Source organism: Ovis aries, chromosome 24 (genome assembly GCF_016772045.2).
Source record: "Ovis aries strain OAR_USU_Benz2616 breed Rambouillet chromosome 24, ARS-UI_Ramb_v3.0, whole genome shotgun sequence".
Taxonomy (NCBI): Eukaryota; Metazoa; Chordata; class Mammalia; order Artiodactyla; family Bovidae; genus Ovis; species Ovis aries.
In genome coordinates this window covers 21,028,633-21,045,302 of record NC_056077.1, presented here as the reverse complement: position 1 = coordinate 21,045,302, position 16,670 = coordinate 21,028,633, and the positions used below count along the sequence as shown (strand labels likewise).

The following is a 16,670-nucleotide window of genomic DNA, read 5'->3' as shown; positions in this document are numbered from 1 at the left end:
TAAGTCAGATCATAAGACTCCTTCACTCCAAACCCTCCAATATATCTCCCCATTTGCTCGGAGTAGAAGCCAAAATTCTTGCAATGTTTTGGAGAGCATTTTGGCAGTACATATCTCCAGCCTTTAAAAAAGTTCTTCACTTGGACCTAGTAATTTCGCTTCTAGGACTCTGTGCTAAAGAAAGAATTAGAGACCTAGGCAATGGAGCATTACTTATTAATATATAGGAAAAAAAAATTGGGGATCAGCAACTAACAGTCCAACAAGAGGGGACTGTGTAAACCCTCCGTGGGACCACATGACAGAATGAAACCCAGATGCTGAAATCAAGGTTTGGAAACATTTAATTGTGTGGGAACATCTTAATTGATGGAATGTTAGACAAAGAATGCAGGACCAAAAAATTGTGTTTATATATCTATGTGTGTTTGTGTGCTAAGTCACTTCAGTCATGTCTGACTCTTTGCGACCCTATAGACTGTAGCCTGCCAGGCTCCTCTGTCCATGGAATTCTCCAGGGAAGAATAGTTGCCATTTTCTCCTCCAGGAGACCTTTCTGACCCAGGGATCGAACCCACGTCTCTTACGGTTCTTGCATTGGCAGGCGGGTTCTTTACCGTGAGTGCCACCTGGAAAGCCCTTTATGTATCTGTACTATGGTCTCAGTTTTGTTTGAAACAAACAAAAGTCCCAGTTCTGCTGCTCCTTGGCCAGGCAGCTGGGGTCAAATCTTTGAGTCTCTGAGAATACCAGTTCATTCAGCTCTCAAAGTGAGAGGGGGAACATTTGGATCCCGCAGTTTTCACTGTTGCATGGCACAGTGTATTTTTTTTTAAAAGTAATAAATATATCATATTAATAAAAATTTTGTGCAATGCCCTGTAAGGCCCCAAATGGGGGCCTGGCCATCTTTTGAGTTTATTTCCCATCACTCCCCTCCTGGTGTGGCCAGTCCAGCCGCTTGGCCCCTAGATTTCCCTCAGTCATACCAGCTCCCTGCTGTCCTCAGAGCCTCTTCATTTCTTGTGCCTCTGCCAAGAGTGCTCTTCGCTCAGATCACATATGCTTTGCCCCTTAACCTCCTCCAGGTCTTTGCTCCAACATCACCTTCTCAGTGAGGCCTTTCCTAGCCTCCCTGTCCTGAACCGCAGTGTCCCCTCCTGGCCACTGAGAACTCGCCATCCTCTACCCCTCAAACTGTCCCACAACCCTTATTACCATCAGACAGAGATGCAACTTGCTTATTTCTTTTGCTTAATGAATGATATTTCTTTTTTGCTTATTTGTTTAATGAATGATAAGCATGCTTGTATTAATTTTTTAATTAATTTTTATTGGAATATAGATGCTTTACAATGTTTCTACTGTACAGCAAAATGAATTAGCCATACACATACATGTATCCCCTTCATTTCGGCCTTCCCTTTCAGGTCACCACAGTGCATTAAGTATAGAGTTCCAGTAAAGAATCTGCCTGTAATGCAGGAGACTTGGGTTTGATCCCTGGGTTGGGACGATCCCCTGGAGAATGGAATGGCTACCCACTTCAGTATCCTGGCCTGGAGAATGCCATGGACAGAGGATCTTGGCAGGCTATACAGTCCATGGGGTTGCAAAGAGTCAGATAGGACTGAGCAACTTTCACACTCCCGGTGCTCTACAGTAGGCTCTCAGTGTTACTATCTTCTACATAGTATCAATAGTGTATATGCGTCAGTCCCCGTCTCCCAGTTCTTCCCTCCCCCTTTCCCCCTTGGTGTCCATACATTTGTTCTCTACCTCTGTTTCTCAGTTTCTGCTTTGTAGATAAGATCATCGATACCATTTTTCTAGATTCTGCATACACATGTTAATATATGATATTTGTCTTTCTGTCTTACGTCATTCTGTCTGACACTCTCATGTGGTACATATATATGATGGAATATTACTCAGCCATAAAAAGGAACAAAATTGGGTCATTGGGAGAGATGTGAATGGACAGTTCACTTATTTCTTTACTGACCATTTCCCTCTTACCCCACAGAAAGTAAGCACCACGGGGCAGGGATTTTTGTCTGTTTTTTTCTTTTCACCACTCCCTCCCCAGGGACTGTAAGTGTCAGGCACTGCAGATGCTCACTAAATATCTGTTGAAGAGGTGGCTGAGTTCTCAGCACCATATCCTGCACTCTCTCAACCAGCCTCCCAAGACCCACGTGTGAAAAGCCTAATGAAGGGCTGGGACCAGTCTCTGGCCTTGGAACAGGCTCACCCATTCCTGAGCATAGTCACTCAACAACTATTTATGGAGCCTCTACTACGTGCCACTCTGGGGATACACAGCCATGTACAAGACAGACAAGATTCCTGCTGTCCTGGAGTTTTGGGTCTGGTCGGGGAGATAGCTAGTAAAAAGGAAAAGGAACAAGACCATTTTGGATTGCAATACAAGGAGTATTGTAATGTAAGGAGTAAACAAAACAAAGTGGGGAAAAGAGATAAAGGGTGATGGGGAAGGTAAGTCAGCTAAGACTGGGTAACAAAGGAAGGCGTTACTGTCTTGTAAGTGACATTTGAGCTGGAACCTGCACGATGAGAAGCAGCCAGATCTAGGATGCTCTGGAGGGAGAGTGATTCAGGTGGAGGAAAGCCAATGCAAATGTCTTAAAGCTTAGGCCTCAGCTCCCCAGAAAGTCTCTGACCCACCCTGAGTGATACCACACGCCAAGAGCACTTTCTCTCCCAGCACATCTGGCTATTGGATTTGTCTGCCCCTTAATCAAGGCTATGGTTTTTCCAGTGGTCATGTATGGATGTGAGAGTTGGACTTTGAAGAAGGCTGAGTGACGGAGAATTGATGCTTTTGAACTGTGGTGTTGGAGAAGACTCTTAGAGTCCCTTGGACTGCAAAGAGATCCAACCAGTCCATTCTGAAGGAGATCAGCCCTGGGATTTCTTTGGAAGGAATGATGCTAAAGCTGAAACTCCAGTACTTTGGCCACCTCATGAGAAGAGTTGACTCATTGGAAAAGACTCTGATGCTGGGAGGGATTGGGGACAGGAGGAGAAGGGGATGACAGAGGATGAGATGGCTGGATGGCATCACTGACTCAATGGACGTGAGTCTGAGTGAACTCCGGGAGTTGGTGATGGACAGGGAGGCCTGGCGTGCTGTGATTCATTGGGCTGCAAGGAGTCAGACACAACTGAGCAACTGAACTGAACTGAACTGAACTCTTTAAAGGACAGTTCTTTCTTCCTTTTTTCTAGGATTTACCAGTGCCTGGTGTGTGTGTGTGTGTGTGTGTCGCTCAGTCATGTCAGACTCTTTGTGACCCCATGGACTGCAGTCAGCCAGGCCCTTCCATCTGGGCACAAATACTGGAGTGGGTTGCCATTTCCTTCTCTAGGACGTCTTCTGGACCCTGATATCAAACCTGCATCTCTTGCATCTCCTGCACTGGCAGGTGGATTCTTTAACACAAGCGCCACCTGGGAAGCCTGGTATATAGTAGGTAGTCAATAAATACACATAGAACTAAAGTAATTTGAAAAAAAAACACTTTATTTTTTGATTTGACTGTAATCAGAGGTAAAATCGTGGGATGACTGTATTTAGAAATAGCGTCTCTATAGGGCCAGCCCCTTTACTGCCCCCTGCAAAGATCCCATCTGCCCATTGAGACCCAAATAACATACCACCTCCTTCAGAAATCCTTCCAAAATTCCCCCAATTGGATCTTATCTCCTTCCTGTGCTATTATAGCTCTGTTTGCATCTCTCTAATGGTTCCTACCATCAGCTGACTTGAGTAAAAATCTTCCATGAACATTTCATAACCCATCAAACTGGGAGGAGCCCAGTCTTGTCCGCCTCTGGGTCCTTAGAACTCAGATCAATGAAGGAATGATGAGAAAACCAATGCCCAGTAATGACAGCCAATACTTGGACCCCTTCCACATGCCAGAAATTTTCTGAGCACTTTTTTACATGATATCACTCATTCAGACCTCACTGCAACCCTATGAGTAGATGAGAGGATTGGTTCCTACATGGAGATAGAACCAGGGCACAGAGGACCCACTGGTTAGTGGACCCATACTCAGTGGTAGAACCGAGATTCCAATTCAGTCATTCTGATTCAAGAGCCCGAGTTTTTAATCACTGAATTAAAAATGTCTTCTGATTTCCATTTTAAGTTCTTCTCATCCATGTACTCAGGGCTGCCCTCCTTCCCTTTTCCTGTGTGCCACGAGGCACTGCTTCAATGCCAGCTCATTTGTCCACCAGCCTTAGGATGGATCCAGAATTCCTTCACCAGGCAGTGAGCTAGCTCCTGGACCTGCAAGCCCTGAGTGAGCAGGAAGCCCTCTCCTCATCAGAGTTGATGACTATCTGCCCATCTGAAGGCAAGCTTGGGGAGCCCTGCTATCACAGACACTCTAAATGGCTTCTGTTGACAACATATGGGAAATTCTAGGGGCAACTGTCCCCAGTGGAGCTCCTTTTGTGCAGCTAAAAAAGTATGCAGAAAGATACGACACTGTCTTCCCCTCTTTATTCAGCGAGATCAAACTATCTGAGAAAGAAGAGTGACACCCTGCCCGACCATTATTTTTAAGTCTCACATCATGCGTCACAGAGGGAGAGAAAAAGAACTTTGCATCCTGAGATTTCAAAAAGACATCCTGTTCCACATGAGCCTCTAAATTGAAGAAACAAAAAAAGCTCTGAACCCCTTTTACATACATTGGCAAGTCCCTAGTGGAAACAACTTTGACTTTTGCAACACTGATGCCTGCAGGTATGTAATCACCATGGAGATTCCACCAGTGAGGGCAGCGATGAAACCAATAGTAAACTGGTGAGATATTGTTTTTTCCAGGCATGCTGCATCAGACATAGACTGATTCAATTCACACATGTTAGAATGACTGAGGTCCGTTATACACAGCATACATCATTGCCATCTTCCTAAATTCCATATATATGTGTTAGTATACTGTATGGCTATAATCGGCTCCAGTTTCATCCATCTCATCAGAACTGATGGAAATGCCCCAGTGGGGATTGCTAGTTCTAGAAGCACTGGTGGCTGCTAGCCAACAGTGTAGGGGTCGCCAGCATTTAAGAGATCAGCCACTGACGTACTGAGCGCATCTTTCACATTTCATGTCTATTTTAGTTCTTTTCAATCTGGAGTTGAAGGAGAAGTTGGTCAGTTGCTCCAGTGTTGCTATAGTTTCCTGCAGAGATCCCCAGGGAACTGGGAGGTGGGGCCTCAGGACTGAGGTGCATTGAAATCTCCAGTGTTCTTGCCTGCAGAATCCCAGGGACGGGGGAGCCTGGTGGGTGCCGTCTATGGGGTCACAGAGTCAGACACGACTGAAGCAACTTAGCAGCAGCAGCATACCCTTTATTCAGGGAATCCTGTTCCTCTGAAGGCTAGGCTACTTTGTAAATACTGCAAGCCGCAATACTTTTCTGAAAGCTCATATTTGTTCTGAGTTTTCCTTTGGCTTGTCTCTTTCAATCATTAACACATCAAAGGAATCTGAAAGCTAGAAACATCTCTGGATTTACTTACACCGGATTTTCTGCAAACTCCGGCAGTGTTTCCTATGATGTCAGGGCATACCCCATCTCAGTAATTTTAGATACTACACAGACTGACTAAATGTCACTCAGTCGCATAGACAGAAAACTTATGATCTTGTCCACTTCGCTTTCATTCATTCTGATTACATCAAGGAGAAACGTTTCACATTGATATTAGTATTTATTTAACTGCTCTTTTTAGTATCCCCCTTCTCTTTTGAACAAAGATAAAGCATGCTGCAGGCTTGGAACATTTTAACCACTTTCACTAGCAAAAATTCAATTGAAAATAAATAAATTGTTTTAAAAATGAAAAAAAAATCAATAGCATTTTTATGTTTTCAATCTACTTATTTTTACAATTACTTCCTAATTACGGCAAGTGATTCTGGCTTTTATTTAAGGTGGTTTTCAAATAAATTTGTGTTTTAAAATGATGTATTTCAATTATATTTGCATAATGGATGTTAGGTTTACAAATGCAAGCACCTCTTTTGAAGGATACACAAAAACCGATCTCGTGATTGTTTCTGGGAGGAGGAACTGCGTGGAAGGGGAGATGGGGTATGAAGGAGGAGAATGGTTTTCAGGGAAAATCCTCTGTCACTTTTTGAAGTCTGTATTATGGAAAGATATTATCTATTCTATAAATGTACACATGGCAGAAAATAAAGCCAGTTCTTTATGAAAAGTCAAAAATTTTTAAAGTGCTAACTTTAAAGTATTACGAAAATAATAGAGGTCATGCCAGGTTTGGGCAACTATGAGGCAGTACAAAAATGTCTGAAGCCTGGAAAATGCTACCCTAAGAGGGCATGGACTTGATGCTGCCCCTCCAAGGATGTCAATGAGAGGTCCTTGGGCCTTCACCCAGAGTGGACACCTTGGTTATTTTTACTTGTGGGAGCTAGTGACCACAGACCCTGAGAAGAAACCACGACTAGTGCCGTTGATTTCAAAGCTTAGGAAGACACTCCCAATGGACTTGTGTCCAGGAGATCCCGTGATCCTCAAGCCTCAGGTAACCCAACCAGTCTATCTAACCCATGATCCTTGGAAGCACATGCTCAATAGTAATCCCTTGCCCCCGTCTCTGCACCATTATCCTCTGAGGAAGCTGGGTGAGTATAGCATTGGACCAACAGCCCAGCTGTGTAGCTTGACAGGCAGCAATTACCTCTGAAATGCTAAGTTATTTCCATCACTGGTGGCTTTTACCCACCTCATCAAGCTGCCCATGGACCACAAAGCATTCCAGCCCACCAGTGCAGCCCATTAAGAGAACAAAGTGGCAGCAGAGCCGGCCTACAGCAGCTTGGCACTGATTCTGGCAAATTGTAGGCATCTGACAAATAAATGGATTAACCCGCCCTGGGGTCAGCTCACAGGGCAAAGAGTCTCACAGGTTTAGGCAGACTGCATGACCTTGCAGATGCTTCCACCCTGACTCACTGCCAGCAAGCCTATCTACCTCCCCAACTTTCCACCCCCACTGCTGAGCCCTCGCTCATAGAAACAGCCCCCACTCCAAGCCCGCAGAGGATTCTGATCAATGGGAAGCTGTGTGCTTCTGTCCCCGCCCCACCCACTCGGTCACCCAATCATTCAGGAGGAAGGCAGTGGAGGTCTAACCGATGAGAAGAAAATTATTCTACTGTCCTGCACACCAGATGCAATGGAATATAGGCAAGCACACCTGTTGAGCATCAACCCTGCCCTGACTTTTCAGGGACCCTTGGGATGTGACTCCAAATATCTGGGCAGAACAGCAGCCAGTGAAGAACATGCCCGCCAAAGCATCTTGTTCTCTCCTGGTGGCCATCAACTTGCACATTCCCTCATTTCAGGACAGGCAGAAGAGAGCATAGGTAGCAATCAAAAGTCTAAAATGACTACAGCTCAGGCATTCCCTGGTGGTCCAGTGGTTAGGACTCCATGTTTTCACTGCCAAGGGCATGGGTTCAATTCCTGGTCAGGTAACTGGATCCCACATGCCACAATTAAGAGTTCACAGGCTGCAATGAAGATCAAAGATAGAACATGCCCCAACTAAGACCTGGCACAGCCAAATAAATAAAGAAATATTTTAAAAATAAAAAAATCAAGTGGGTACAGCTCCTTCACAAATCAGAAGGCACCCCTGCTGGCTGCAGACAAGCAGGGTCTCAGGGGCTCACTGATGGGTCAGGCGTTTGTCACCTAGTTGCTGGTCCTTTGTAAATTTCAATGGACACCAGAGCAGAGGGCACCTCTGGGAAAGTGAGTTTCCATCCAATATGGAAGCATCATATCTCATGGAATCTAGACCCCATCAATCATTAGACTCATCCTAATTTCAGAGGTGTTAAAAGGTGAAAAAAAAATGTGTTTCTTAGGCTCTACGTAATATTTTAATATCCAAACAGACTTTACAAAGTGTGCCGGTAGAATAGCACTAGGACCTGTCGGGGTCTTTCCCCCTTTAGCCACATACCAAAGGCCATGAGGAAAGCCCAGTCTTCATTCCAAGCTCTTCCACTGTCCCTTCAAGCTCCAGGGGGATGCAAAGCCAGCTCTTCAAAAAGCCTCCTTGAGCGATGACAGTTCTGTTTGCTCAACCCAAATGTCCCCCAGTGCCTGACAAGAGCTGTACATGTGCTGGAACTAACTACTATATCTCTGGCTGCAGCGAGGCTGACAGAGAGCTACAAGGCGGACGAAGGATTTATGAACTCAGCGGGTTCATTTAATCAGCGTGTGTGACATCCTCCTGGACCAAGGCAGGAAAACCCCTTATGAAGACGTGTCTGCAGACACTGGAGTTGTACATGTGGGTGCCCACGTGAGAGCTCTGCATGCCCACACATCTGCGCACACTGGACAAACACAGGTCATCTGTGCCCAGTGTCCATCTGTCTGTTTCAGGTGGTAAAGCCTCCCGCGTTCACTGCTTCTCTTGCCTGCTGCCTCTGGTTTTATTTCTTCTTAAAGTTTGCCTTTCTGGAGTTTGGCTTTGCTGCTGAAACTTGATTCCCTGATTAACATCAGCTAGATAAGGTGATAGACCTTACTCTGGGCTTTTAATTCTCTGTTTCACTTATCTGTTGCCTCCAGGGCAAATGCCCTGTCTTCTTTGCCTCACACTGTCCCCCGAACACCACTGCTGCTGAACAAATAAATAACCAGACTTGTAGAGTCTAAAATTTACAGAACAGGCTCATCTATCACAATTTTGACACCAGAGCACAGAGTCAATTATCACACATTAACTTGCTCTTGTTGGCATTTCAATGCATTTAGAGAAGATTCACTTCCTCTTCAGACTGCCTCTCCCACCCCCATCACTGAAAACTAGCAAAACAAACACTTTACACGAAACTCAGCTTCCCCTAAGACCATAAAAACTACTGGACAATGCACAGCTTACATCTCTTTATGAAAGATGAAGGCTGCGAATATTTGTGAATTCTGTCTCATACTCAACCTCTGATGCATTCCCAAATATAATCTTAGATTGAGAGACACATTTTCACATACATCATCAGACATCACTCTCTTTTTAAAGGTGAGCAAACTGACACCCAGAAATGAGGAGTGACTTTTTACCAATGCAGAAGGAAGGAGAGAAGGAAGAGAGGGAGGAGAAAAAGGGCAAAGCAGAGCTAAAAGTCGAACTTAGGGCCAGGACCCTTCCCAGTCTTTCACAACTACTTTTCCAGCAATTAATTCCTCAGTCCCAGGTAGCAGTAGTGGTAGGGAAAGAAGCTGATAGTTTTAATACTCATAGTACCGACGATGCTAAAAGGAGTGTTGGTAGTGAAACCGTCATAGTAATAGTGGTGATAGTGATAACATTACTGCCTTATCTTTATATAGCAGGAAATTTTCCAGGACACTTTCATATACAATGTTCCATTCATTCTTCAAAACCACCTTCTATGATAATGGTTACAACAGGCATCATCCTATGACAAGGAAGCCAAGATTCAGGAAGATGACTCTGCTTCCAATTACCCAGCTTAGGGGACCATCTCCTGCTTCCTGACAGCAGGTGCTATCCTGGGTCCCTTGTCAGTGTGGTCTCACTCTGCCTCCCTGTCCAAGCAGCTGGTTGACCCCACCCAGCATACCGAGCTGCTACCTGGAGGAGCCAAGTGGGAGGGGGAAGCTGGCCAGGTGCAGAGAGGAGGGAAGCTTCAGGGATGGAATCTCAGAAAAGTATCTCAGGGGAGGGATCCTGCCACAGAATGCTGGCCTCTCCTAGGGTGGCTGGAACCCAGCCAGTTCCAAGGGGGGGTTCAGGCCAGGGGTCAGGAAGGTGCAGATTCTGTCTCCTGGTCTCTGGCCGATGGTGTCTCTCTGGTTGTATCATTCTGTCTTCAGGCACTGTTTGTCAGCTCCACTTACCCACAAAAAGAAGTCTGTCCTTTGATTCTTCCATTGTCTGTCTGATTGGGGCCTCCAGACCCCAGAAGTTATCCCCAGGGGCTTTGAGGAGATCCACTGCCTGCCACTCTGCAACTCCATCTTTGGAAAACATGGGCTGCCACAACAGGCATAAGGGCTCTTTGGCCATGTCTACCTATTGGATGCTGGCTTTTTGGTGGCAAGCTGTGCAGAACAGTGGTTAGAGTACTTGGCTGGAAGTGCACATACACACACAGTGTACATGTATAAATCTTTGTGGGACAGGGCATGCTAATGACTTTTGGTCCCAAATTTCATCTGCTCGCTTTGGATCCCATTCTAGATGCTCTCTTTTCGGGTTGCAGTTTTCCCATCTGTGAAATTATAAAGGCAATGGGCAGAGACAGAAGCATCTTATCACCTGCCATCCTAACTCATGGACTTCAGGAATAAAGTGAGAACATGAGTTTTAAAAGAAACCAGGTAATTCCATCATTTCTGCAATTAATGCGTATTACTCGAGTGATAATGAAGAATAGGACACATACAGAGAAATGTTCTGGAAATTACAGAAATAACATCCAAATGGGGCAGTATGACTTTATATACAGAAATGACAATCTGTACCCAAAACCCTGGTCTCTGGGGGTGCAGATTTGCAGCCCCAAGAAGCACAAATCACATAGCCCCTCCTGAAGCTGTAGGCTTCCAGCCTTCCTGGGGAGGTGACGGGGGTGAGGCAGTTAGTACCAGACATGCAGGCTAAATGCTCTTTTAGAAATATAAAGGGGGAAAGGGATGGTAAGACAGACCCTGGGAAGTAGGGGGGAGCAGAGGGAGAAGTGGAGCTGTCAGCATGCTTGATGTTAAATAAAACCTACCAAGACTCAGCCGAGAATTTTAGCAGAATCCAAATGTGCTATATTAAAAAAAAAAGGCACGGCTCCCATCTCTAAGGTTCACAGCTAAGCTGGCTTAGAATCACACATGCCAAGGTTAAAAATAAAAAGCAGCCATCCCTGAATGACACGGGCTTGGAGAAGGAAGGTAGGGTGTTTGGTGGTGGAGCACAAGAGAGGGCGTGCAGAGGCTGGGTGCAGGGAATAGGTGTTTACTGGAGGGCTCAACAAAAGCCAGTGCTCAGAATTGTGCTATTTTGCACTTAAGAGGCACTTCACTTTGGCAAAGGGTTTCATAATGATCCTTAGATTTTCAATCGAGGAAACCCTGCCGTGTAAGAGTGTGGCCACGGCTGACCCACGTCACACTCTGCTGCCATTTGATGTGTTTGCCTCTCCGACTCTGGGGTCTGGCTCTGACGCTGTCCTCGTGTACTTCGTACCTCCAGGTGGGATGCCTGGGGCGGGGGGTGGGGGGCGGTCACAGCTTGGAAAGCAGCGACGTGCCATTCTGTGCCACTCTCTCTATTCCAGTGAGCCAACATAACAGTGCTGGGGCCACCCACAGGCCAGCCGTCCCCTGCTGCTCGCCACTGGAGATGGGCTGTGTGTCTGCCTCCTGAAGACAGGGCATGTCCCACCCTGGCCCCTTAAACCATGACCAAGGCTCCCAAGCAAAGGCGACAAGTTGGCCCTGTTGCCCCAATTCTTACAAATCCAGGGTTCCATAAGTGAGGCCAGTGGGGTCCTCCTTTTAATGAAGTTGTCCTTTATCCAATATGGTTATGACTTTCTACCCCCTAAAGTGTTTACTTTAACATAATTATCTTAAAGAACAGCCTCAGCTACTGTGTCAGCTACCACATTACCCACCCACCCAGTTTCATTACTAGGCAGACATTTCTAGCAAGTCTTCAAGGGGTCAGGTGAATGGTGAGAATTCTGTAACCCAGGTGTTATGGGGAGCCCATACATTACAGCACTCCCAGGGATGCCCTGCTCAGCTCACACATGGGCCAGCCCTACACCTCAACACCATACAGGGCTTGGGAAGTAGATAGGCATTTAATAGTGGAGGCTGCTACCTTCCAGAAGCTTCAGGCTATCCCCAGATATCACCAGCCTGGGTGACTGTCTTCCCTGACAGTGCAGTGGGGGAGTGGACAGTCTGCTATGACGGGCTGCCCCCTGTGAACCTAGATAGCTTCCATCTGAGGTGCCCACCAGTATTTCGAATTCTATATCCTGGCTGCTGGCTTAGAAACACCGCCCAGTGCAAAGTGTCCCTGTTACACTTTTCAAGCACTTAGAAAGCCCTTGCGAGGCCGAAGGGTCAGGGACCTTTCCTGCTAGTTGGGATGGACCAGAAAACCAAGGCTCAGTGAGTTTTAGGAATTTTCTCAAGCTAAGCGGCAGAGCCAAGACTCACATCCAGGGTCGTTTGCACTATTTGAAAACATGAATTCAGGGTCAGAGCGCCTGGGAGTCTCAGACCAGATACAGCAGCAAATACCTGGAGCTGAGACCGAGGCTCCAAAAGAGACCTTTCTCCTGCGGACACCTCAGGGGCCTTCCCGTCATTTGGCCTGAACTCCGGGGACCTCGCCCAAGCGCAGGACCCTGCCGCGAGGGGGCGCTGTTCGGACTGTCCCTTCCCTGGGTGGGTCAAGATGCCTGGAAAGTTGAGGCCAGGCTCAGGAGATGGCTGCGTTGAGGCAGCTCCTGTCCTGGCTGCCCCTTCCCCTGGCACCCAGCTTTACCCCAGCGTCTAGACACCGAGCCAGCCCTCCAAACTGGCCCGGAGGTCAGGTCAGCGATCTCCCTTCCCCTCTGGCGATTCCAGAGTCAACTGCCCTTTGCGCTTCAGGAAACCGGAGCGGGTCTACACCATCACTGGGAAGTTCTGGGTAAATCCTTCGGTTAGAGTTCCCCCACGTGTCAGTCGGAACCCACATAGCCAGCCGAGTTAAGGGGATGCGAGGGCGCAGGAAATGGCCCAGAAGACGGGGCCGGATGGAGCCCGGGCGCACGCGGTGGGGCTCCCCTCCTTACCTGTACCAGTCCAGCCCGCGGCCGTAGTTCCTGTCGAAGAAGTGGGGCTCGGTGCCCAAGGCCCGCACGTCCGGGTGCACGCGGATAAACTCCAGCACGGCGCGGGTGCCCCCCTTCTTCACGCCCACGATGAGGGCTTGGGGCAGCCGCTTGGTACCCAGCTTCGGAGAGCCGGAGTGGTTGGACCCAGAGAGGCGAGGGGAGGGCGCGCCGGCGGCGGGCGCGCTGGGAGCGCCGGGCTCGCCGGGCGTCGGGCCCGAGGGATCGCAGGGGCGGGACTCCTGGAGAAGTTTCTGGCCGCCCGCGCCGGGGCTGCGGAGGCAGCGAGGGGCGCCGAGGAGGCGGCTCTGGCCGAGGTCGTCGCAGCAGCACAGGAGGCTGTAACACAGGTAAGTGCAGGAGAGCGAGAGCGTGAAAGCGAAGAGCAGCCTGCGCGCCCTCCGCGGCTGAGGTGGCCCCGCGCGGCCCAGGACCCTATAGGCCATGGCTCCATGGGCCCGCGCCGGGGGTCATGGTTTCCGAGGGGGCGCCGGCGGCGGAGCTGCTGGGGCCCTGCGGCCGCCTAGAAGGCTCGTGCGGCGCGGCCCGGGCCACGCGGGTCTGGCGTAGGGGGCGCCGTCTTCTCCAGGCGCTGCCGGCCCGGGCGCGCACCGTGCCCCGGGATCCCCGGGGCGGCGGCTCCTCTGGGAACCGGCGGCGGCGCCTCCGACATCCCCGCGTCCTGGGCGACGGGGCTCCGGCTAGCGGGGAGGCTCCCGGCGCTCCTCGGCTCTCACGTGCGCCGGGCTCGGAGCGCGCCCAGCGCCGGAAGCCCCATCCCGGATCCTCCCGGCTCGGCGCCCCGAACGCTCGGCGGCGGTGCGGGCCGGCGCGCGGGCCGGACGGTGGCGCTGGCGCCGGCCGCGTTCTGACTCCTCGAGAAATGCCGAGCGGAGCGAGCTGCCGGCTCTATTTAAGGAGTCGCCTGACGTCAGCCGCGCGGGTCCCCCGAGCCCGCGCCCCGCCCGGGGACCCGGCCCGCCCCCTGCGCCCCTACTCTTTACCCCTTCCAGGGACACACCACCCCGGGGCCTCCCCACGCAGGCCTCTCCCTAAGGAGCCCGGGCCAGCTGGGGTGGTGAGGGTGTCGAGGCTTTTTTGCTCCTCCGGGAGGCTGGACACCCTGGCCACGCGGGCTTCCCGACACCCGTGGGTGGGAGCCCAGGTCGAGATTGCGCCAACATCTAGACCCAAACAGAGACCCTGGCGCACACGCAGGCACCCCGCGCTGATAAAAGGTCCCACCACACTGACATACGCATGCACGCACCAACACAGGTACACACGTACCTGAGCGGGACACACCCCCCCACAGCCCTCATGGGGCAGGGCGGGAGAAATCTAACCTGGGCATAGAAACACCCACAGGGACACTCCCTCTTCCGCCCACCCCCTTTTCCCCCAACGGACACCCAGAACCCCGAATCGGACGTCGTGTCGGGTGCGCACGCAGGCGAGGGACTGGACACACGCTCTAGACGGGAAGGTGGAGGAGCCGAGCGTGAGTGAGATTCCGTGACTATTCGGGGAGCTCCTTAGCCCCCCGCGCGCTGACTCACGCCAGGCGGCTCGCTCTGTCTCACACCCATGAAGCGTGCACCCCCACCCACTGTCACTCCACCTCCCTCTGGGCCTGGCTGGAAAGCGAGTCCCAAAGGAGCGGACTCCGCGCGGGCGGCGGGCGGGTCCTCTCAGCAGCCGCCCCCTAGCGGCAGGCCGCTCCCGGGGGAAACTGACCGGGGTCCCAGAGCATCCCTGAGACCCAGGACGTCCCCCAGTGGCCCAGGGAGGAGATCCAGGAGCGGTTCCTCTTCCAGTGAGTTCTGCGTGACTGCCACAGGACAGTTCTCATGGATTGTGCCCAAAACAGGCCTGAGTGAGCAACCCCATTACTGCCCTGAATGACCGCACTAGTTGCAGCGGAACTGTTCATCAGTCCTCAATGACCATACCCAAGAATGAAGCTAGGCTGTCACTCCACTGCAATGCCATGTCATCCTGTCCAGGTGTTCACCAGGTGAGTACCCCATGAAATGTATGCGTGACGACTATCGCTCCCACTGCACCCCTCTGAACTTTTTTCAGGGTTCATTCTTCAGAAAATAATCGGGTCAAGTTCTGTGGACCTTAGCCCAAGCCAGGGAATATTTTGACACCAAGCCAGTCCCACCCCTAAAAACCTTAAGCCAATCCCTCCACTACTACCGTTTTCTTCAAGCACTGGGCATGTGTTAGCTCATTTAATATTCACCACGACGTACGAGATTGTTGCCATTATCCTCACATCATGTCACTTCCTTAATCCTAACATTTATTGAGTGCTTTTTTGTGCCAGTAACATACAAATCATTTGGCATTTGCTACCTCATCTATCTTCAGAGATAGGTACTGTTATAATTCCTAACTTACAGACAGTGAGATTAAGGCTTAATGAACACATATTCAGTAATTGACAGAGCTGCGATGAAACCCAGGCAGTCAGATTCCAAGATTCAGGCACTTAGATACAGTGCTTTGCAGTTTCCTTACTTCCTTTGACCCGTTCCCCACATAATTCCATCCTAGATCTGAACTAATTTGTCGGTATCACTTCTGAAGTCTGACACCTGGGACTGTATTCCAGGTGTAGATTGAAAAGCTCAACAGACTGAAAAGTTCAACAGGACACCCCCTTCCTTTTGTAAACTCTGTTTCTAGGAATGCCACCCATGGCTCCATTATCTTTTCCTTGTAGCCGCATCACAGTGCTGACAGCTCAAGCTTGCAGCCAAGTAACATCTCTAAGTGTTTCTTACAAGTGCTGCTGATTAAGGCACATCTGCCCCATACTGTGCTTGTACAGTAGACTTTTTTGGACTTAGATCCTTACACATTTGGCCTGATTAAATAGTATCTTGATCTCATCATTTCACTCCTCCATTTAGAAAAAGAATGTCTACTTGAATCTTGAATCATGACATTGCTTTCATTTATTCAAAAAGAAAAAGTAGAAAGAATATATGTCAACAGCTTTACCCTTGATTCCAGGTATACCTTGGGCAAGTGAGTTGACAGTTCTGAGCCTCAGTTTTGTCAGCTGTAAAATGGGGAGTTATGATAACTTGAACTTCTTGGAGTTCTGATGTTGTGTAATTCTGATTCCATTATTCAAGGCATGAACTGTTCTATTGACATCATGTCGTCTCTGTGTTTGATTACAATTTAATTAATTCCTCACTCAAATTCTTAATAAAAATGTCAAAACAAATATGTTGAAAGAAATTCTAATATGTACTTTCAGCAGTTTTCCACATTGCAAACCTGCTATTTCAACACTTCATTGTTAAAGTTACAAGGTTAAATGTGGCTTAATCCACTCTGACAAGTGTGTTTCCCTCCCAACCCGCCCGGGTGGAAAAAAACATGGATATAGCCATTTCTGATAATTCTGTGGTTGATTCAACTTTCAGATTAATTTTGTCTTTAAACTAATAAACTCAGAAATTTCTGGATATTCAGCTTCATCAGAGCCAGACAGATTTCCCTCTTCAGACTTCCAACCAGAGTAATGACCGTGACCGAGACAAAATTTTTCAGGGAGTGAGACAATGGACATACCTGTGCTTCATCCCTACCCCTATCTTTCTCCAGACGTGCCAAGATTTTCCTCTGGGGAGTTCAGGTAGGATTATGTTGGGTTGTGTGGTTTGTTAAATAGCACTCAGCTAAACAAGA

General features: G+C 48.9%; 1 protein-coding gene across 1 annotated transcript in view; it reads right to left on the bottom strand.

The window, feature by feature from the left end:
- Positions 1-13,844, bottom strand: part of HS3ST2 (heparan sulfate-glucosamine 3-sulfotransferase 2) — a 111,041-nt gene extending 97,197 nt beyond the window's left edge. Inside the window, exon 1 of the mRNA XM_004021196.5 lies at positions 12,918-13,844. Coding sequence (XP_004021245.3) covers positions 12,918-13,402 — 485 coding nt within the window. The 5' untranslated portion in view covers positions 13,403-13,844. The remainder of the gene's footprint in view (positions 1-12,917) is intronic.
- Positions 13,845-16,670: the final 2,826 nt, after the last annotated feature.